At 35.5% G+C, this 24,815-nt stretch overlaps 1 protein-coding gene across 9 annotated transcripts in view; it reads right to left on the reverse strand.

The window, feature by feature from the left end:
* Window positions 1-24,815, reverse strand: part of Gria2 (glutamate ionotropic receptor AMPA type subunit 2) — a 109,928-nt gene that overhangs the window by 26,384 nt on the left and 58,729 nt on the right. For all 9 annotated transcript variants that reach the window (XR_013109869.1, XM_034501251.1, XM_034501250.2 and 6 more), the window contains exons 4-6: window positions 20,696-20,892; window positions 15,754-15,807; window positions 11,245-11,406 (exon numbers count right to left, since the gene is read on the reverse strand). Coding sequence is in view for 8 of the 9 variants with exons in the window: in XM_034501251.1 (XP_034357142.1) it covers window positions 11,245-11,406; window positions 15,754-15,807; window positions 20,696-20,892 (413 nt within the window). In the remaining variant the exon portion in view is untranslated. The remainder of the gene's footprint in view (window positions 1-11,244; window positions 11,407-15,753; window positions 15,808-20,695; window positions 20,893-24,815) is intronic.

Here is a 24,815-nt window from a genome sequence, read left to right on the forward strand (position 1 = left end):
TTTCTGGAACCACACACAATAATTCCCATCAGCTCACTTTCTCTTGCTCTCTCTATTGAACCGTCTTTACAAGAAATCCAACCTCTTTATCTCCTACCACAATTAAAGGGGGAAATAAAAGAAGATTGGAGGCAAAAATAAGAGAGGAGAGAAGAGGAGAGAAGAGGGAAGAAGAAGCAGGAAATGCTTTGGACCAATGTATCCTTCCAATCACTAGCACATTTTTTATTTTCTTCCTAGGAAAGCACATTGAGAAGAACTTCTGAATCTGTCTTTGAGTGTCAATCTTCTCTATTTATGCTAAGTGCTTTTCTTCAGTTCCTGGCTGGGAGTGCCATTCTGAAACTTTTAAATGTGATTTCCCTAGTGCTGCCTTTCTTATACAGCCCTCCATCAGATACATTCCTCTTTGTCTTTATTTACAGCATTTTGCAGCATCTGGTCATCCTGTGTGAATATTCTTCATTTGTTTCTTTTAACTATCCTCTTCTCTAGAATAAGTACTTCAGGGAACGATAGATCTTGTCTGTTACCAATGAATTCTTATAGACTACAATAGGGGTTGACATATTGAAAAGACAAGAAATGATAAAGGAATAAAGAAGAAAGGAAATAAGGAGGAAGGAAGGAAGGAAGGATTATAGCTTTTTAAAATCCTAGTCAAAGAGACTAATATAACAAGCCCATAATCTTTAAACGTAGAAGAAAGTGCTAATAGGATGGAATGCAATTGGTTCCATTCCATTGAAGGTATCTTCACATTGTATTAAAGCATCCTTGTGTCATTAAAAAAAAACTGCATTATATTCCGATTAAAAGTCATGTTGATTTAAAAGATTTGCTGAAACCAATAAGAAAGGATATAGCAGGTTTTGTCTGCCTCACTATGTGTCTATTTTTATTATCCCACAGTGAAAAACATTAATTTTCTTTCTGCAGAGTATTCAGTTTATTGCCAACTTAACTCTTAACACTAATGCCTAGGTCTCTCACTAGGTAATGGAATTTAAATTGAATAAGTTGGATATTAAGAAAATATTGTAATTTGTATTAAAATTGTAATAGCTAAAGGCCAAGATCTTTATTAAGTCGGCTTACTCTCATTACAGGGAGAAACCCATGAGGCTGCCCACTAAACTGTTTTAGAAGATAATAGTACCCTGCAAACTACATTAGAAATACAACTAAGCTAAACTAAAAAGCATTCTGATCCATGCAACACATCTGCACTGCAGCTAGGCATGCCCAGTGTTCAGGGGGTGGGGTATTGTCCCCTCAACCTTACTCAAATGCTCAAACCTAAACACATGTTAAGCTTATTATCTGTTTAAATTAAAACTCACAGTTAGAAGCACAGTTCTGAGCTAGCAGAATCCTCAGCATTCCCTGCCTTTTAGCTTCTGCTCTGTGTTTGTGGTTCATTTATTTTCCTAAACAAGTATGCTCACAATTTTGACTGGCAAGTTAAATATTTCCATTTGATTTCTCCACTTGCTAAAGTAGATATAAATTAGTTTGAAGGGAACATGATGACAGTGTAACTATCTTCCATCTTTGGAAACAACTGCAGTATCTCTGCCTTGATGTTTATGTTCTGTGAATTCTCTCAGCCAAGTTGGGAGTTTATCCTTCAGTGGGGGGCCATTTGGCTTAGCTCCCCCCACAGGCACCACATCATCACACTAGCACAAGAAATCCGAGAAATGGTTTTTATGGTCCATTTTCCAAATGTATGCTTTATTCCATTTTAAGTGCATCTTTATTGAGACTTATTTTTCAGAGATAAAATGAAATGTGAATTTTAAATGTTTGTCATGTCCAATAATATCATGCAAATCATTCAATAATGCAACAGTGTAATCACTGATACATTAGATGGCCATTTCTAACACCAGAGAAGGCAGTAGAGAGGAAAATATTTCTATTTATCTCATCTCGTGCAGATGAACATAAAAGAAAAGGCCATGACTACAGTACAAGCTTTTGCTGATTATCACACCGGGCCATGTTTTCTTACACACTATCTAAGTCTTGAAAACATAGGAAATGACATTTAAAACAAAAAATACAAGCCATTAGCCACTATTAAAATGCTTTAAGTCCTATATATTGCCCCATTTTCAATTTGTTATGAAACTTGAAATGATTTGAATATGCTTCAGGAAGCACAGAGCTTGTTTGTTAGAAAGCAGGCCTGCACTTAGATTTGCCTATCCTGGCTCCTCTGCTATCTTGGATGGTTACCAAGGAGCAGCTCTGTGATGCTTCTTAGAGGAACGTAAACAGTGTCTGTTGGGAGTGGGCAGGTACTGAACTGCACAGTGAAGGAGGGGAATCCATGTCCACTTAGGTCTCTATATGGTGCTTGTGGTTACAAAACATACAAAGGTACAAATAGTTTTATTGTGACCTGATAGTTACCAAAACATCTAAAGTCACAAATCATTTTATTCTGATTTTATAGGTGAAGATTCCAGGTTGTAAAGTTGTCTTTTACACGTAGCCCCAAAAGTTTGCTATAAGGGAAGAATTTGAAGCCAGCTGTCTTTCATTCAGAGATAATGACTAAACTTTCCGGTTTGCTCTAGGTCAGGTGTTCTCAACCCGTAGGTCTCGACCCCTGTGGGGTTGAATAACCATTTCACAGGGTCAACCTAACACCATTGAAAAACACAGACATTTACCATTAATGATTTGTAACCGTAGCAAAATTAGAGTTATGAAAAAGCAACAAAAATAATTATATGGTCACAGGGTTACTAAAATATGAGGAAGTGTATCAAAGCAGCACAGCATTGAGAACCACTGGCCTAGACTGTCACTGTGTAAAACAGGAAGTCTTGACTCCTAAGAAGCCAGACCATGACAGTTGCCATTCTTTGGGTAAATTTGTTAGGTAAGTGGATGAATAGAAAATAGTGAGTTGGCAAATAGTAAAATAGGCTAAATGTGTCAGTTATGGACCAGCCATTCGTTTTGATTACTAGCAATCACTAGCAATTACTAGAAAGCACGGGTATTTTTTTTACTTGCTTTGAAAATCACTATTTTATAAAAAACATAATTCTGAGGTAAAATAATTTCAGAAACTAGGTCACTCACACAGTAAAGAGTATAGCCTAAGACATCTGAGCAATAATTCCCACCTGCTTAGCACTGTCAGAGATTTAAAATATTCCTGAACAATACCTTACTTTCTGTAAAAATAAAGCTTCCCACAACACACTTCAGGATGAAACTTTCACTGCTTGGTAAAAATTCTCATACTCGTTTCTAAGATAACACAAGTTTTTTAGTTAAATTATGACATACCTTTGCAGAATCTAATAGAATCTAATATTCTGATTCTTTGCTTTACAAAATAATTATCAACAGGACCAAAGTGGTGAGTGCTATGAAAGTTAAAAAAGATTTATAAGAAAGATTCAAAGAAACATTTATAAGAAAGATTTAGCAAGTTTTTTTTATTTTAATTCCTTATAATATTTATGAATCAAGTAGAGACTTGTGGAAAGAGAACAGAGGGAGTCTGAAATTATTCACTTATCTTAATTTAAAATTCACCGACTGTCCCTCCTCTCGAAGAGCTGTCTGTGATAAGGTCATCTTTAATTTACTGTAAAGCATCTTAAACATGTGCCCTTTGGAATCACACTGCATAGAGGCACGAAACCACCTCTTTGGCAATCATATCAGCCAGCAAGATGCTGTCCCCAAGAGGGAAATAGGAGCTCAGTGTAAAGAAACTAGAATTAGCATCTATTATTATTTTTCTCGGAATAACAAAATAATCTCAATGAATATGACAAAAAGAAGGTCTGCTATTTTCAAACACACACACACACACACTTACAGATGCCTAAAATATCAAGATTGTCTGTTGACTTTGATACAAAATCTTACTTAAAAAAGCAAGCCTCTCAATTCAGACACTTGGAATTAGATACTTAAAGATTCAAACCCATACCTAAAGCTAATTAGAAAAACGAAAATAGAACAAGGAGTTCAGTTAAAAGCACTGACTAAATGATTCAGCTACAGTAAGGACTGGTTCAGAGACTCATTTCATGGCTGACTCAATCATTCTCTTCTGTGCCCAGTTCCTTGAGGTTAACAACTTATGAGAAAAAAGACAGAAACTCTACAGCAGAGTTTCTGAACCTGTGAGTCTCAACCCCATTGGAGGTCACATATCAGATATTTACATTTCTATTCATCACAGAAACAAAACTACATTGATGAAGTAGCAATGACATGATTTTGTGGTTAGGGCTCAGTACAACACGAGGAACTGTATTAAAGGGTCGCAGCTTTAGGAAGGTTGAGAACCACTGTGCTAAAGTAATTCTGGCTAAATTTCTACACACTTGGTGATCAAAGATATTTACCCACCAGTTCCTGGAATCTTTGCATAATGAAGAGACCACGGGTGAGAGCAGAGAGTAAGCAAACATTGGAAATATTAATGTAGCCTCTACTAAAAGCTGAAACTGGACTTTTATATAATTGTTTCAGCAGGAATTTTAAAGATATCTTGCTGTCCTTCAGTGCTCTTCAGAGGAAGAAATGAGTGAATGCAGCAGAGCACAGATGTCCTTCCTTACAATTATAAAAATGAATTTCATTTAAATAGCACAATATTTTTATTTGCCAGTAATTTTTCAGGATATATTATCTTAGCAACATCAGTTTTGTAAAGATATGGGATTAACTTATATATTTATTTTAAATTACAAAGTACAAAGGCTTAAATGCACCAAACTTTCAGGTGTGATGAGTACGTTGCTTTAATATTTGCAGTAGTAAATGCTGTGTCTTAGCTGTGTGTATGGTCAGTTTAAATACTATTAGGCCAATGGAGTACTATTTAACACATTATGCTAATTACCAGACTGAAAAAAGATTATATTATTTTCAGAAGGCCCAATAATACTCTTAGGGCAAATTAAGAATGTTTGAGAATGTGCTAAGTCTACTCCTGAGTAAAATGATATTCTGGTGGGAGAGTCATTATTTAAAATGCCATGCAAATGTGAGTTCCTGGTTGTAGTTGAGTCCCTTACTGCCATGAGGACATTAAAAACAGAGTGGAGCAAAGGTTACCACATGATAATGAAGCATCAATAGCCATGTCTTGCAAGGTGGAGACTCTAAAAACCAAATCTCTCTCAATATGGAAAGTGTTATAATTTTTTTTATATACTTGTAAGTTTACTTATGCTCTATCTCCTCTTGAAATCTTCAAGAGAGGAGAATGATCTATTTGCATTGTCCTTTGTAAAACAAAGTCAGGCTAGATTATCACAGCCTCCTTACAATTGCCAGGGCAAGCAGCTCTCCACTCTTCTGCTTGCACTTGCTCAAAGGACCATAGCAAATGGTTGTAGCAGACATTTAAAGAAAATTCTGAAGCACTGATAATTCAGTATTTTCTTTCTTGACAATCTGATGATTTCAAATTTCTTATGTCTTTTACCAGATGACTACTGTTCTTTCTACAAGTGTTTCCTGTGAGATACCTTTCTCCCTTATGACTCCTGAATTACTTGTCACCAGGGAGTCCAGTCATCATTTTGTGCCCAGCTGATCAGCACACACCCTCTGAATGTTACAGCCTTTCACCATGCTGGCCATCGAACTCAAAGCTACATATCTGTCAGGTCACCATTCCCTGACTCTGCATAGTCTTTAGACACCTCTGTTTAGACCCCAGACTGATGGAAATTTTCTGTTTTCCTAGACTGAGAACATTCATATAGGCTTTCCTCTACTTACAGCCTTTGATCCTCTGCTCTATGTAACTTACTCACTTTCAGGTTTCAAACACTTTTGCTTCTTCCAAGCATCCTTTCTATCCTATAACCTGCCCAGCATGATCCTTATATGTAATGTCTTTCTTTACTTGTATATGAAGGAAGTTATTGGAAGCCACTATTTTTATGTCTTTATTTTATGTTCTTGTGATAGACAACATGACTTTTATTTAAAAGCAAAAGATAAAACTAACAGCATGAAGAATAGTTTAATTACAAATACATGACAGTAGAATTCAAGAATAACTTTAAATGGAAAAGAAGACTCCTTGAAACGAAGGCACTACAATGTCACCTCCCTTGAATGGAGTAAATACGGTGGCTTAGAGAACCAAACTTCAGTTTCAATAGGAAGATGCAATTTGATCAAGCTTGAAGAAATACAACAGGTTTACTTGCTTGTGAAGAGAAATGAAAGAAGAGAATGTTCTAGAAAAGGAAATAGACAGTGTAGAGACACTAAGTGGGAAAATGTCAGTATTTAAGGACTAGAAGGGAGGAATACCGTTACAGGAAAATTGGTGAGGGGACATTATCAAGAATTGAGGTCACACGCAAGTGGCAGAACATGAGCAATTCCTATGTCAAGAAGATGACTTTGTGTTCATGCCAAGTGCAAAAGGATACTGGGGCTTTTGGAGCAGAATTATGACACGCTGTAACTCTATTTTAAAAGGAGCACAAAAATAGAAGGCACGGGAGACAGAGGAAGCCAAAGAATAATTTCTGCAGAAAGCCCCATAACAGAGCAGACAGTGGGTGGTGGCTGGGTTTAAGCTGGTTGTAAAGGACAAGACAAAGCAAGGTGAGAAGTGAGACAGAGCTAGATTTGCTGCAGGATGGATGTGAGCTGTGAGAGGAAGGATGGTGTTAATATTTTCAAATGTTTGGACTAAATAGCACATAAGGTCAGAGTTGTCATCATATGTTATGGGAAAGACAGCGTAAAGAGGAATTTGCAGAGGCCGAAGAGGGCAAAGGTAACAATGGGAAAATCAAAAGCTCATGAGGGATAACAGAGAGTTAAGTTTGAAATGTCGACAGGACCATTTCTGACAATGCTGCAAAGTGATTATTGGTTTCTGATGTAAACATGTCCATATTTTCTGTTTTATTTCACCTAGAAGAATTCCTACTACGGAGTAGAAATACGTGTTGTTCTGAAGAATGAATTCCTGAACATTGTTGCAAGTCATTAGACCATTAGTAAGAATCAGATGTAATGTCTCAGGGCTGTGACTCTCGTCATTTCTTAATTATGTAAAGAGGAATAAATTTAAACATTGCTATTTGTTTATTATTAAAATATGTACATATTCAATTAAGAGTTTACATATATCAATTGAATATGTTTTAATTAAGAAAATATGGAGCCTGTACTAAGTTTTAGGAATTTAAACTTTCAAACATGAATTTCTCTTTCCCACAATTTTGTTATAATTTCTAAAGCCTAACCATGAAAAGAATTTGATTTGATGAATTGGATATTTATAGATTTTTTTATGCCTACAGCTCTTATTATATATTGTTTTTAAATTTTTTATTATAGAATACTAAAATGTGATTTTAATCAGCAGTATAAGTGCTACAATCAGGAAAGACCCCCCAACATGAAGCTCATGAAGAAGAAAGACCAAAGTGTGGGTGCTTCAGTCCTTCTTAGAAGGAGTAACAAAATCTTCATGGGAGCAAATATGGAGACAAAGTGTGGGACAGAACTGAAGGAGGGGCCATCCAGAGACTGTTCCATCTGGGTATCTATCCCATGTACAGTCACCAAAATCAAACACTGATGTGGATGTCAGGAAGTGCATGCTAATAGGAGCCTGATCTAGCTGTCTCTTTAGAGGTCTGCTAGAGCTTGACATATACAGAGGTGGATGCTCACAGCTAACCATTGAGCTGATCATGGGATTCCCAATGGAGGAATTAGAGAGAAGACTGAAGGAGATGAAAGGGTTTGCGGCCCCATGAGGAAAGCAACAATACCAACCAACCAGAGCTCCCAGGGTTTAAACCACCAGCCTGGGAGCACACAGGGAGGGACCTAATGTTCCAGCTGTGTATGTAGGGGAGGATGGCCTTGTTGGGCATAGGTGGGAGAGGAGGTCCTTGGTCATGTGAAGGTTAGATGCCCCAGTGTGGGGGAATTTGAGGACGTGGAGGTGGGAGTGGCTGGGTGGGTAAGGGCACATTCTCATAGAAGCAGGAGGACGGAGATGAAATAGGGGGCTTCTGGGTGTGTGTTGGGGAATGGGAAAGAGCACAACTTCTGAAATGTAAATAAAATATAAAATAAAAAATTAATTTCAAAAAAATAAAAATGTAATAAAGAAAAGGGGAAAAAAAGGCCCCCAAATGAGCATGAAAGGAAATTACCTCACTAGATGGTAATCTCATTAGAGAGATTTGCCTCCTTTCAGTCAAACAAAAATTACACTGAGAATAGTTTTTGTTTAGGCCCATATAGAACTCTTTCTTAGTTTTACCTATATAAGTCCAAAAGAACTATGAAGGTATTCATTTTCTCATATCAATATTATCTTCATGGTTACAACTTTGAATGTTCAATTATGCTGTAAAGTATGCAGTTAAATGCCAGAAATACTTAACTCATGGTACTTAAATTGCAGGCTGTTCTGATACTCAGGACACTCTCATGGCCTTCCTCTGTCCTGCATAACATATAAGTCATCCCTTCATTTAGCATATTCAGCTTTCATATGTAATCTTCCATTAATCATAGTAACCAGGTTCATGACAGAGAATTTGCTCAGCTTCCCCCAAATAAGCCTCATTTTACTAGGTAGTGTCACTGACATACAGTATCACTGCAAATTTGATATGTTGGTGAGATAGTGTAAAGAACATTTAATGTGAAAAAGTAAAGTTTCCAACACAATAAGGAAAGAAGAAAAGCAACAATGCCCGAATCATCCTCCTTGCCTTACTGCATCATAGAGGCACTGTATCATCATCACAAATTATCACATAAAAAAGAATTAGTATGACATAGGAAGATACTATGACAGCACACTTACATTACTTTTATTATAGTATATTTTTATAGCTCTGTCTTATGACTAACTTTTGTTGGTCTCTAACTGTGCCTAATGTAAACTTTATAGTCAGGAAGTAAGTAAAGTGTTTTTATGCTTGTGGAGGGGGATCATGGAGAGAAAGATGGAGGGTGGGCAAGAGAGAGGACAAGGCAAAGAACAAAGAGAGAATGAAAGGTTGAAATTCCTTCATTTTAAGAAAGAGTTGGGAAAAGAAACAACTGTTACTTACTTTTACAATTCTTATAATATTATGCTAAAATTCAGTAGACACTATTGTAGAGCTTGATGGATTCAGGTGACCACTTAGTCTAGGCTCATTTCCAATAGATATCAGGAAATCACTCTTTTGTGATCATTGCCTCATACATCTACAGACAGCCACAGAACTGTACCACTTATAAGTCCCACCTGTCCTTTTACAAATTTTTTTCAAAAACAGTGTAAGATTTGATGTTTTCTATTTGTCATGCTAGGGCATGACATTGAGTCTCCATATGCGACTCTTTTTCCCATGTTCCCTTCTTCACATTTCTTTCAGTTCTAGCTTCATGTAAAAGGTAATCTGGCGCCCCCTACAGAAAGCATTCCTTAATCCACTTCCCACATTTTGTCCTAATTATCTTCAGGGAATTGGCTCACTTGACACACTCTATTAGATTTGCTCATCAACATATTTGTGTTTTCTTTTATACTGTGCATTCTCAAGAGCAAAATTCATACATTTTTCATTTCTTTTGTGTGATTCATTTCTTGGCCCTCTAGTACAAGGGCAATGTGTATCTTCATTAGTATAAAACTCTTTCCCAGAGATAAATTTCCCCTGAAGGCTTTCAGTGATCTGTATGAAGCCTCTGGGGTAAAATAGAGGAATTACAACATGTCCAACTTGGAATAGACCTTCACAACTGGCTAAAATTCCCTGGATTTTGGAAAAGGATTGGAGAAACAATGAGCCTTTATTAGAATTTATAGTTTTCGCACTGTGCTAAAAATGTACTAAATGGTATTTAGTCTTCACAACAGCTGGGAAATAGTCATGATTTCGCTGTATGAGTGAGAACACTGATCTGGCTCAATAGCAGATTTCAAGCCTATTTTAAACTAATAAACCTTCTTCTTTGCAGTATCCCACTAGGATGTATCATCATGAACTCGCTGAAAATTAGATAAAGCACACAAAAGGAAGACACTGTGAACAAAAATGGAGCAAAGAAAAGGGTACATTGGGTGAGCGCAACAGATGGAATTCTGGGCCTAAGTTTCAGTAAAAATTTCACAGACTGCATTTCTAGATTCCTCTCTCCCCATCCATTTTGATATAAGACTCGCGAAATCAAATCATAATGTGGATTCCAGGAGAAAAAAACAAATCTATTTTTCTTTTATGTTTCTCACAGAGGCAGTATGGGAATGGCACAAAGAGTATTGAAGACTTTGAAGAGTAGTTAAGGATGTGAGAGGAATGCACTCTCCATTACATATCTTACATAGAAAACATCAGAGGCTTGAAGTCCAAAGAAGAGATGGATGAGCACTTAAACTTCCATTAAGCTAGATAGAGATGTGCCCTATGACACCAAGTGTTCTTTGTCATTCTTAGAAACTGTGTTGTATGACAGTATTCAACAAGATTACATAAGAGACAGCATAAATACTAAATTCAAGGTCACAAAACAGGAAGTCACTTACCTTGTAGAAAATAATAAAACAAGGTATTTTTTTTCAACATATTACAAAGTAGTTCCCTGAAACTGATTCTGATGTTTCCAGGTCACTCATTATCAATCATTTTATATATACAATCTATACACAAATGTGTACATTTTCAGTGTGACCATATGCTTATTGTTTAAACTATATACAAGTGAGTTGATTGAAGGTTGAAAAAGTTCATATCTGCTGTTCTTTACTTTATTTATATTCAAAACACTATAAATGAAAGCCAGAGCCTTTTGTTCCATGGGTCTTAAGTTTTAAAATGCTTCCTTAGACAGGGCTTCCCAGGACATATAATTTATGTTTTTGTTTGCCATCTGTTTCATGACTTACTGTTCCACCTCATGCTATGGTCTTTTGACTGTCTATCCTCACAGTACTGTGAGTGAAAGCAGTAGTCTGTACAGTCTGTATAGTGAATTGCCACCAAAGTTCCTACTTCATAATCCACACAATATAAACCTTCCACTGGATAGATAAATGAATGAAGTCATTGTGGAGATGCAGGCACAGAACACTACAGTAAAACACCATTTTCTTTATATACAAAAGCAAAATGTAAGAAATGTGCTTATCTGTTTGCTTGTCATCTTTTATGCTGTACACTTCTCCCTCCAGTATTTTCTAAGCCCCTTCTTTCCCTTAAGGCAAACCTTAATTGTCGCCGTGTGTGCTCCAGGATATTCTTTCTCTTCTAGGGTTGACCATCTTTCTATGAATTTAGACACCAGGGAGTCATCGTAGTCTACAATCTGAAATCCAGAGACATTTGCTCCTCCAAACTGAATTTTCAGCAGGTCTCCATCGGTAAATCCCTAGGCATAAAACAGATTTATGTTATCCCTGTGGGTTATCACCTTTCCTATACCTCACTGCATGTTATGTCTTGGCAGGTAAACACACACAGGAGACGTAAAATGCCTTTGGTAAGATTTCATGTATTTAACAGCTAATACTTGCCAGCACACTTCATGTAAAATAGGTATCATGGCAGGTCCTTAATCAATATGTTTACTGACTGGGTATCTCATGTAGAGCTCATAGGAGTATTTACATAGAAGTTTTCTTTCATACTGAGTCAGCTTCCATGGATCAGGTAAGGACTGGATTTTCTTCATTGAATTTATAATGGAGCACAGCCATGTGCTTAAATATGGAAAACATTGATCAAACTAGTCTCAGTTAAACTGACCATTCAGTTGTCGGATAAAATATCTTTAAAATGAAAAGGAAAAAACAAACATCCAATTGTTTTTCTTAATTGATTAACATAAATATATTTTATATTAAATGAGAAATGAATTAAAATGAAAATTGAATTTTATCCATCAGTTGGGTGATTGAGGGCATATGTTCTGCTCTTGGAGAGGACCCAAGTTCCCTTCCAATATCCACAAGGGGCAGGACACATCCTCTAGTAACTACTTTGATATCATCTTTTTGACAAATACAGGTATTGCACTCATGTATACACATGTAATTAATTTTTTAATTTAAAATTCAAAATTTTCAATTTAAAATTGCATGCAGTTGCTCTTGCATGAAAGAATCAATTCAACATACCTACCATGTTACACTTTCATAAATCAAAATTTTATTTCGTGATGAAATTTTAACTGAATTTTTCTTTTTAAATGAAGATTACAACTAGAAATCAAATTTCAATATGGCGATTATTAATGTATTCACATTTTAAACATATTCATTCTATCCTTTATAATGATTAAATATAGCACAAATTAAGCATCGATCTTTTATTTTTAGTTAAAACAAAAATTATTACATTTTTTACCTTGGCAAAGAAAGCTTCTTGTTAGCCCACAATTTTGTTTCTACATAAGCAATGCTAAATAAACTCTGGATTTCTAGTGTGCAAGTGCAACTCACCCACATGCTTAGCTGTAAGCCTCAAGGATGGGAGGAGTGGTCATGGATCCTTTTTAATTAGTTTTGGTTCTTTGTTACTTGCTATTTTAAAATTTCCAGTCTTCTACGAAAATGTGTATGTATGTATGTGGCTAAACTCTGGGAATAGGATGATGGGAAAACTAAAGGCAGGGCTCAGAATTCTATATGAAGGCTCCTATTGATGTGTCTAGGTGTCCTGGGACCCATTTAATAAGTTCAGCTGATGCTCTGATGTGTAGGTGTTCCCCAGTTCAAAACAATAACTCACATCCATAACTATTCTGAACAGACTTTTTTTTTTTTTCAGAGAAAATAGAAGCCACTTTATTCAATCCTTGGACAGTGACAAGACTATCCTATTTCTGGGTTGAGAACGCCTCCTCTGACTTCACATACTTTGGAACAGAAGAGGGTAGTTTATGTAACACAGAGCAACAGGGAATCAGATTTACCGGAATATCAACTGAGCCCCATTCTTGTTGTTTGCTCCCCCTTTGGTTCTATTGATGTTTCATAGGTTGCTGCTAGCATCATGTTCTCAGAATGAGCACATGGAGCCCGGCTCTGCCTCTCAAGACCAAGGAAGAGTGTACAGCAAGAGCAGGAGCTACCTGTCTGCCTCCCGTGCTTGGTGCTTGGCACATCTCTCCCATCTCTGCCCAGCCTCATGCCTCATCTGTTCAGTGCACTGAGATAAAGCCTCTGACTTCCTATTTTGCTGGCCATTCAGTCTCATCTCTTTTGGGGGGTTTCATTTAATTTTATTCATACTGTCATCTTACTCTGATTATACAAAAAACAGCTTCAACTAAAGTCCTAGATAGGTTTGATGCAGGCCTAAATAGGGATCTGCATTTTCCAACATTTTCTTTCTTTACTTCTTGGAAAAATTTGAAGAGAATTTCCCAGAGACAATAGAAGCCACTCCGTCATTATCCTTGAACAGTGACAAAACAATCAATTTCTGGGTGTAGAATACCATCTGCCCTCACACACTTTGGAAGAGAACAGTGTAGGTTCCATATATAAACAGGAGGAGGAAGGAGAAAGAGAGTGGATGAGAAAGTAGAAAAGGACGAGGAGAATTAGAAGAAAGACGGGAGACAAAAAGAGAATGAGAGCTGGACAAGTCAGGTGCAACATCTCACCAAATTAAAACCATGCTATCATTCAGGGAGATGTATTCACAAGACTGAAAACCAAGTGATTCTCAGTAATTATAGAGCCTACATGCTCTTAATAATTATTAACAAGTAAAATCCACGAGAAGAGAACAGAGGTGAAACACGAGCATAGGGTCTTATGACCCTCATCATATTATGGACCAGTTAACCTTTCAAAGGCTACAAAGAGAATTTAATCAGAGCCTGTATCTGAAGAAATAAATTCACCATTTAGCTTCTCTTAAAACGGTTTATCAATGTGTGATAATTTTAAAGAATCATTTATAACCATCTCTTCTAGCATGCATAAAGCACTGGCCACAGGCAAGTGCTAACTTTTCTATTGAGAACTTGGAGGATAAAAACCCTTCAACATCAGGAGGCACTTTTTAGATTTCAACATCATGAAGGGTCTAAATTCTCAGACATTCCAGTAGCATCAGGACTCCCTCACAATCACCAGGAGTTTGTGAGGAGAGGAAATCAGGCATTCAGGAAAAAGAAAACAGACCTAAATTCAGCTTCAGAATTGACTTAGGTAGATTTCTAAATAGAATCATGACCAAAGCATGGACTTGCTTATTTAGACAACAGTGCTTTTTTTTTTTTTTTTTTTTCATGGCATTACATAGCAACTCTCAAATTGATGAGACACCTTCTGTCATTATTTCTCAATGTTCCAATATAATCTTCTCCATCTGGACATTTTTAAAGATCGCAGCTTTCACTGTGGCACTGTGCTCTTCATCAAATGGCACAATTCACACAGGGACTGAGTGTACAGGCTGTTTCAGGCATGGAACAGAGCTGGGCAAAACTCATTGCAGAGCTTCATCTCCTGTTAACTCCTGTGTCTATACGGAGTCTTTTCCAATCTAGGTACACACTAAGAGCAAAACCCCAGAGGATTGTTATAGGAACTTGTAACCATGTCACCAAATAGGCATTTCACGTTGAACAGCCAACTTCTTCCAGACTCAGGACACTCACTGATACTAACTTGAGTGTTCTCACTGAAAACATTATTTATTGAAATGCTTGTTCTATTTTTTACATTTTCTGTCATACTAAAGATGTTTTCCAAGAGCTAGACTGATATTCTATAAACTGTAAAAAGAAGCCTGTATTTGAATAAACACAAAGCTTGTGTGCAGTCCCATCACACAATCTAGAATAAATATTCAATTTGCCGCCTCTTTTCCTGGTCTTGCCACATTTTTATCAGGTTGTGTAGAGATAATTTCCAAAAAACAGGGCCATAGCTATTCAAAGACCACAAGGAAAGCCAAAGTCTGCTTGACTGCCACATTAAAACCCATTTTGTAAATAAAAATCAGTGTTCAACAATCTAAATTGATTGGCTATAATTATGAAAGAAAAAAAAAACCCGAAGAAATATAATTAACCAATCTGCTTTTTTCAATATGTTCTGAAAGGACAATAATACTGATGAGAACATGATTAACATCTATAAGAACTCAGTTTTTAGTTCATTGTGTTACTTATAAACTATGTAGAAAATCAGAAATAAAATATTTTCGAAACATACTATTACATTACTATTACAATATATAATTGATAATTTTATTGACATAATAGTATCCTGTTTGTAAATTTAATTTCTTCATAAATGTGCATCAATTTCATATATTATTTATATTAAAAACTCAACTATGCATGCAGTAAGTTTATATAACACAGTGACATAAAATGAATAATGGAGTTAAACTGTATATTTTTGAAAGATTTCCCTTAGTATAAAAATTTTAAGATAATTTGTGAGTAAGTATGGTTGTGAAGATATTTATATCACATGTAATAATGGAACTAATTTAAATTTGTAGTTTGGGAAATAAACCTAATGCAACCAAATAAAACATTTCCTTTCTTGTTGATAAAATAAAATTAGACTATATTCTTAAAATATCCCTTATGAATAATGATTATTGCAAGTAAATATTTTAAAAAAAAAATTAGGTAGTGGGGCTGAAAAGGTAGTTCTGTGGTTAAGAGTACCAGGGTTAAGTTCCCAGCACCCATATGACAGTAAAAATCTTAGCAGATAAAAATAATGTCAATTAAATTACTTACCAGATTTGCAATGATATAATGGTACCCTTTAACATGTTTTCCAATGGTAATAACCTAGCAAGGATAAAACAGAAACATTTAATACATGTGAAGAACAACAATGGAAAATCTCTGCTGTAACAATCTAATTAGCAAAACATAAAAATCTGAGTTTTATATTCTGCAAGTCATTTTCAATAAAACATTTGTATCAAATACAGAGAACATTTCTCAGGCAAGTATGTCAATTCACTTTAGTACTTAGTAAATGCTATCTATTAAAGAGTCAACCACTAAGTCAAAATAACTTCCTTCTTTTATTCAATACTGAAAATATGCCCATACATGTTTGGTGGAAAACATAAAAGCAAATAAATTTAATCCATAACAAGTAATATTTTTATTTCTCTCAGTCTATATTTGTTTCTTTTTTATAAAATAACCACCTGATAAATATTCTGGAATGTTATAACTATACATCAACAGTATTCAACATATAACAGGCATAGAGTTTATAGAAAGATTAGGAGATAATAGTGAGCAAATATAATATTATCCTTGATGCAGCTAAAGTTTAGTTCAAATAAATACTGCTTTTCGCTTTAGGCAACAAAGTAGCTAAGAAGCTAATTGTACTTCATAAATCAGAGTCAAAAATCAATGGCAAGATAAGCTTACATCTTGGAATAAGAGATTACTGTAGCAATGTCTACAGCATCTTTGAATATTATTAAGGCACATTTCCTTTACTATATAATTGACATGGAAAACATGTGCAGGTGAATGTCCTTGGTGTAGTACTATACAGAGATGCAACTAATGATCAACCCACCGTAAAATGAAAATAGCTAAGGTCAAAAATACATCTAATTTCATTAATCTACTGGCTTTCATAGTTTGCAAAAAAGTATTCAGAGAAGCATGGTTTGCTTCCTTTCAAGAATGGAGTGTATAAGGAAGCAGTAGCCTATGCCAGGGAATATCATACTGCGTATTGGTCCCACAGGAAAAGAGAATCCAAACACACAGCTTCTGCCAAATTCATATGCATTCCAATGCATCATGAAGCTGAAAAATTGTAAAATGACCCAAGGAAGTCTAGAGTCATTTATTTTCAAAATAATTCCTTTAAATTTAATCAATTTATTATTTCAGAAAAGGTGCTACTCTGTAGCCCAGACTCTCCTTGAACTCAGCATGCAGGCCAACCGGGTCCTTTTGCCTCAGCCTCCAGAGTGCTGGGATTCCAAGTGTGATCCACTATCTTTCCATTTTAAAAGAAAATAATCAAACAAATGGAAAACATGAAAGCGCAAGCTACAAAAAATTTGAAAAACATTAGTTTATTTCCTGATTTTCTGTTTCCCTTTGTCTCTTCAAAAATTCTTCACATTGAATACTGTAGGAATCCTGCAGGCTACTCCAGCTCCACAATTCCCTCCCTCTGACCTCAGACCACATGGGTTTTCTCAACTGTTTTTGCATAATAGCACACTTCTTCTAACAAATAGCTCAGGACTTTACATCTTCTATATTTTTACTTGCAAAATTTCTCCACTTTACCACAACCATGTGTTATTAACATGCAAGGTGTAACCAGTCTCAGCCTGGTGGTTGTCTCCTGGATGAAGACTTCTATGACCGCCCGTCACCTAGGCAAAGTCAGGAGCATGAATAAGCACATTTGGCTCAAAAGCAAAGAGATACTTTCTTGAAAAGCTTCTAGGGAATGTAATGTTCATGTTGCTTAGCAGCTGTTTGAAAGGAAATTAGGGTTTACATTGCCTTCTAACCCATTTTTTGCATCACATAATCAAATTGCCTTTTCATAAAAAAAAAAAAAAAATTGGATCTTCCAGGTTGAAGGCAAAAGATTGAAGAAAAGATGATCTTGCAAGTGAAAAATATTCTAATTCATTTCAGCTTAATCAACATGCATTGTGTCCATAAATATCTTTGGAACATCTGTTGATTCTGCTTACTGAACAAGCTACCTTGTGAATGTCCATTTTATATTGGAGACTTAAAATAAATAGTCAAAATGATACCAGTTGTCCTTACTTCTGTTTACTGAGGAAAAGAAGGAATATAAATATTAACTAGGTTCAAGTCTTTATAAACGTTAGTGTTGCCATAGTAGCCATTATAATTTTGCTTTATACTAGCAATTAGTATTATATAATAGAAAAATTGTGCTAATTTTCAAGTGTTTTGATAGCTGGATACATTTTTCATCTGATCACAGTTAGAAATAAGTGTCTTCAAGGGTTTTATCAAGTGATATTAAAATAGTCTTAATCTAAGGCAAGTTAATTTTGTTGCTAATTTCTAGATGCTTTGATGATAAAGAGTTTCACCCTATCTCTGTTCTCTGGCAAATACAAGTTGAATGAATTAATAAAAGAGTGTCCTTTTTCTTAGGATGTGTCTTATCACAACCTTGTATTTGGTGAATGCTGTTCCTTGAAGAACATTCTGACCTCATTTCTTTCAGTTATCCTCTCCCAGAACAGTGTGTTCTTTTCAGTCATGGAACATCCATGTTGATATTATGTAACGACAGCATTGGCATGCTTTGATGGGGTTTGCAATATTTTAACAGTGTTTCTTTAGACAGACTGCAGTGTCTGCACAGCAAACACTAAAGAGATGGAATATTCATTCAAAAAATAAATGAATGGCTCTTGCCACTAGGTGGAAAGGCAAGTGACCATGGATAAAAATTTCTGGCATAATAAACCAAAATAAACATTTCCTCTCTATAATTTGATTTACTATGTTATTTGTTATATTAACAAAAAGCTGAGTAGCACAAGTTTATATGCTATAATTTTTAGTTCTGAATCTTCATGTATTTTCTTCCCCTAAAAGGAATTTCATGAGATTCAAATAGCAGTCTTTCTTGTCACTATTTGCACCCTTTCCTTAGAGAATGCCTTTAATAAATTGTTATTAAGTAGCACACCACTCATTTTCTACACTCATTTAATGAGGTAATAGAGGTGCACATTCATGGCATATAGATGTAAAACAATGCATTTTAAGTTGTGTGTTAAGTGGACAATTACATAACAGGAATTATAGATTTGTACTTCAAACATTGGTTGCATTTTATCATTCCAGTTTTCTTCACATTTTTCCTATTTACAGTTTTGAAGGACACATTGTGGCCTTCACCTGTATTTATTATGAAGAAGCAGGGATATTTAAAATTGTAAACCAGACTATTGAATATTATTAAAATTCAACATTAATGAGAACCTCCGATGAAATTCAAATGTGATTCTGAAGTGCACATTTCCAACAAGAGACCTAGGTTAACAACAATCCTAGCTTCATCTCCGGAGACCAGAATCAAAATTATTCTCTTCTCTTGTGTGCAACTGATTATTTTTCAAGTTTTATTCATTTGAAGTAGTTATCTAATTCTGCATAAGACACTCCATTTTTGTTTCTTCAGGCCTATATTATATATCAGTTAAGGCTTTGTAAACACTTGTTCCAAGATTTTTTTTTTTTTTTGATCAGGAATATATCAGTGAATTTCAATTTTTATTTCATGAGCTAGAAGAAATATAAATGCATATACAATTGTGTTTTCTTTTTTATTTTATGTATTTTCAAGAAAGAAGCAGCTGGAATCCTTCTGTTCTTGTCTATGTCTCTATCTCAGTTCATACATCTTTTTCTGTCTTTCTACCTCTCTCTCTCTCTCTCGCTCTCTCTCGCTCTCTCTCTCTCTCTCTCTCTCTCTCTCTCTCTCTCTCTCACACACACACACACACACACACACACCCCAACAAGGACTAGTGAAGGATACCTTATGTAACAGGTTGAAAAACATGTCTGGTCCATTTCTCTGCCTGAAAGCATTGCAGATTTGGTTCCTTGCTGGGTATCTTATGTTGTCCCTTCATGCTTATCCTATTCTGAAAGGCCTTATCTGAAGTAATGCAGTATGGTAAGGACAGACAAAAGCATCCTCATGTCTGCTATTATTATTCTTTCGAAAACCCAAATGAACACTTACTCCTGCATTGTGAATATAGTCTGAATGTGTTTCCTTCACCTTTTAATTTATAGATTACAATTTGTGGACACAAATTTCCTTATGTGTGTGCAAACCCAACAGCTACTTCTAACAAAAATATAGAGATATAGATATAGTGCGGTGGTTTGAGTAATAATAATCCCCCTTAGGCTCATATATTTGAGTGCTTAATGGACATGGAGTGGAATTATTTGATAACATTAGATGTATTAGGAGACTTGATGGAGGAATTGTGTCACTGGTGATGGGTATTGAGGTTTCAAAAACTTATTCCAGACTCTCCTTCCCTCTTTATTTCTTAAGATCAGGAAGTAACACTCTAGCACCATGCCTTCCATGGCTATCATGCCTGCTACCTTACTCCACTCCATGAAAATGAACTCACTCTCTGAAACTGTCAGTAAGTCTCTAAAGAGTTCTTTTCGTAAGCGTTGACATAGTTGTGGAGTCTTTTCATAGCAATAGAATAGTGTTGAAGACACACAGATACAAAATAACATAGACTTGAAGTACATTATATCGAAATAATCATGTAAGAGTCTCAAGCCCACTCACTTTTACCCTAGGGACTTGTTTCAACATAATTACATCTGCTTAAAATGTTGAGGCGGAATTAAATTTAATGTTTCCTACTCGGAAAAGCATGTAAGTTTAGGAGAATGCTTATGTAATATATGAAAGTTTTATATTACATATTGAAGTTATTCAATGACAAAATCAATTGGTCAGCATTATTGACAGCCATCTGCCATTGCTTACTGAAGCTGGGAATAATTCAATTGATGATTTTCGCTGCATTGTACATGAACTATAAACTAAAAACCGCTGTCCAAGCATCTTGCAGAATGATCCTTGCCAATGCTGATGCTGCATGCATAGTCTATATTTGGCAGAAAACAGAAAGGAACAAACCTGGTCCACAATGTCATTTACTTTATCCCTTTCACAGTCAAGGATTACACGTCGTTCTTTTTTTAACTCCAGATCTTGAAAGAGTGATCTGTAGGTCTCATCTTTCTTGTCATTGTTAATGTTCCCCACATTGATAGCAGTCACTTGCCACTTCTTCTCTGCAGCTGAATCCAGCACAGCTTGCAGTGTTGATAAGCCTGGGAAGACAATGGGCAAGGATGACTGATAAAGATAGTAGAGCATCTCAGAACCAGAGTGTGAAATGCTCAGGTCCACCACGTTGTTAATCATGATTTATTGTGCAGCTTGGTGAGGCTGAATTAGGACAGAAGCTATGATTTTTTTTTATCAGTATCTGTTCATGTCTATGTCACATATTTTTAAAAAGGCAAAAAAAATATTAAAACCTGCCAAAGAAAAAATGCTTTCTTTATACCTCTAAAATGTGTTCTTGTAACATGCTGAAATACAAGATCTTTAATATCTCCAAATTAAGTAAAATAAAAGATGTTCCAAGCATATCCCACTTATAGATGGCATAATGGCTTTAGCTGAAGGTGATTGTCTATCATTTTGTACTAGTGACATGATAGGGTTTATTACATTTCCATAAGGAATCTCTGAGCAGTTGAATAGCACAGCCAGTGATGTCTAAGAGGCTGCCATACGCTTTTAGTTGTCCCATATCAGCAGCAGACTGATAGCTTTTTTTCCCCTGCAGCTTTCTGTTATATTTTTTTCTGTAGAAACTGATCTCATAAAAATTAAATTGTTCACCTATTAATCAGATGGTGGCAGTTATCTCTCTAGTTCTGAGTTATCTCATTTCATAAGTATTGGATTGTGTGCCTCAACACTTTTGCCTCAATGCTTTGGGGGCTTAGTGCTCTGGTCAAGAGAGAATGTGGGGCTCTGGGGGCAAGCGACGCAAAGAATGGAGACAAGACAGGGTGTGATTCAGTCTCTTCTATTTTCTCATGTCTCCCTCAAGTCTCTCTTATTGAAGGGAATTCTGAGGTATTTATATACACAAGCAGGAGAACACAGGTGAAAACACTTTACCACGTGCACCATACAGCTGAGGTCACTAAACAGCAAAACAAGCTATGTGGGATAAACAAGATATTTATCAGAGTGTGCTTCAGCTGTTATAGGCTTTTGACAACCAAGTCTTTCATCAGGGTATATGGTTCCAGATGGCTGCAAAGTTGATCTAGCCGCTTTCTACTAAAGTTGGCTCCCAACATTGGACCATTTTTCTATTTGTTACTAACTTTTGTTATACGTTGGTATAACTTTACCTGGTACCCATTGTGGCATTTGATTCTATGTAAACTACACCACGTTTAGAACATGGATCAACAATCAGTGGCTGCAGGGGATTTTTTTAAAGCTAAATTTAGAGTTTCATATTAGAAAAAATAGCATATGTCCTTGTCTTTCAAATAAATGTAGCCGTTCTTACTGAAGCCAAGTTCATCATGTAGAAGAATAACTTTATGGAAGCATAATGTCAAGGCCCCATAAAAAATTCAAGCTCAATATATCATCTTCCTCCTTACAGAATAATCTGCACACTTGAAAAACTACACTAATCTGTTTTATCTCTGTGATGTGTGAGTCACCAAATGTGAGCAAATCTGTCAATAATCTAAATTCAAATACCAGATTTTATTTCACATCTATTTACAATGGCAAACAACTATCTGGTTTGTCCACCAATATTTCAAGATGTAAAAAGTCACTGAGAATTTTATGAATTTTTTATTAGTCATAAAAAGTTAAAGTAAGCTTAAAATGCATTCTGATACTGGCAAACAAGTAAATTCCTCAACGAGGGCATATGCCAAAAGTTGAAGGAGCCATTTGTAGCTCTTTCAATAAAGACAAAGAAAATGCAGCATCATTCAAATCATAATGTCAACAGACTAAAGGGCCTTGTATTTCTTTTATTTAAACCCCTAAAATCATAATTAAATTACATATTAAGAATATTTGTTTGCTTTTAATGTTTTAGAGCCAACTAACTATTTTGAAAATGTAAACCAACAAGAACTATGGGGTTACAGAAGCATTTTCTTGTGTGACATATTCTCAAGGTGAAGAGAAAATAAAGTTTGTGTTTTCCTTTAGTCACAATTCAGCTAACATAAAACCAACATATGTGAATATAAAGTTAACCTTGTGTAACTCCCACTGGAGTTAGTGAGTCAAGGTCACAAATGTCAACTATTCTATGCCACTTATGACACCATTGACCTGAAATGTAAAAAAACTGAATTTTATCAAGAAATCAATGTACAGAGAACATAGGAGTGCATATGAACCATCAAACGTATTCAGTTCATCAAAATCTAGACCAGAAGATATATCACATAATAACAACTCTGACAAAACATATTAACCAACACATAAAACTCATTTTGTCCTTCTCTGAGAAAGCATTTAAAATGGCGATGTTAATGGATTATTTCTAAGTATGACAATATGGTGGTTATACATAAAATAAGGGAATTACATTTCCATGAAATACTGAAGTATCGTCCACTGAAAAAATGATGACAGTTCTTGCTTCAAAAGAAGTGCAGAGTGACAGGGAAATATATGCTACAACAATAAATTTTTTCATGTAATATTCATTGAGAAAGGGGTTAACAATTCTAGGCAATCTGGGTGTGGTGCCGCTACTCTGTAATTTTAGCTCTTGTCCAGGCCGAAGCAGGAAAATCAGGAGCTTCAGAACTAACCTCAAAAAATGTTTGACATTTTTTTCTAATACAGTTTATAAGGAAGATTGAAAATAATTTACCTCACTGGATAGTTCATAATACAGTGAATTTACAGCAATCTGGTGAAAGTAAATGAAATCATGCCCTTGTGTCTGTTTTTATAATAAAAGATCAGATAAGCATGAAGTTTTCAAAGGATAACTTGTTAAAAAAAAACTTTCAGTGATAAAACCTTAGAACCTGTGGTCAAACATTTGTGATTGCTACTCACACTAGCAACATTTAATCCCCCTCCCCTAAACTGTAATGCAAGTATTCAAGTGGTGTGTCTGCTTGTCATCACCAGTAAAGGCAAAACACACACAACGGATCACCTCAGTATCTCAAAAGCTGCATGCTGCTGGAAAATACATTTTCTAAGCACTCCATTGACTTTCTACGTTCTAATTATCAGACAAGTGCCTCTAGACACTGTCAACACATGACCATAAGTAAAGGTCACACTCTCCCCATTTTAACATGGAGCAATCCTAGTGAGCATCCTTTATTCTATGCACTAAGATATTTTATTAAACCATAAAATTTCCACACCAAAAACTCCAAGTGCTAATGCATTTGGCATTGTCCTGTCTTTGACAGATACTATAAGAAAATTTACATATAAATTCACTTATAAATTTATAAGTAGATTTCATCAAGTGACAAATGTAAGCCTAAAATTTATTGGCAGTTCACAGTGTCAAAGAAGATGGGCTAATATATAAAAATAAAAGATAATGGATTTTTTTTCATGAATAACTTCCAAACTCATTTATTCTGTGTCACAAGTAATCTACATGCACTCAATGTAGATTCCATTATTAAAAACTCTTCAGATTAATAATTTGGAAGCTGCGAAACCCAACACAAGTTACTTCTATTTATTAAAACCTCAACTTCTTGAGTTATATCAGATTTGATATATGTTCTGTCAGTTGTCACTGCATAATATTGCATCAGTCATTCACAAGTGAGGTTTGGTCTCACACAAAATTTAAAGAGACTGTAGATCCTTGCTCAGGAATCCACTCAGATTATTTTTCATGGGCAACCACAAACTCTCAGTTACTCAGTCAAGTTCCTTATCCCTCACAGCTGACAACCTTGTAATATTTCTACTGACAATTTCTTCATAATTCATACAAGACCTTCAAATTCCTGAAAATGATACCCTGCTTGCAGTGCCAATAAGTCAATCTTATATACCATCTTATATTTTCATCTTATATACCATCAAAAACGTGCATTCTACGTACAAAGATAACACCATACTCTTCATTAACAACCCACATGCATACTGCTTTTCTCTTGCCCTACAATTTAATTAGGAGATGAGGTAACCTGAGCAGTTT

The sequence above is a fragment of the Arvicanthis niloticus genome, chromosome 4 (assembly GCF_011762505.2).
Source record: "Arvicanthis niloticus isolate mArvNil1 chromosome 4, mArvNil1.pat.X, whole genome shotgun sequence".
NCBI lineage: Eukaryota > Metazoa > Chordata > Mammalia > Rodentia > Muridae > Arvicanthis > Arvicanthis niloticus.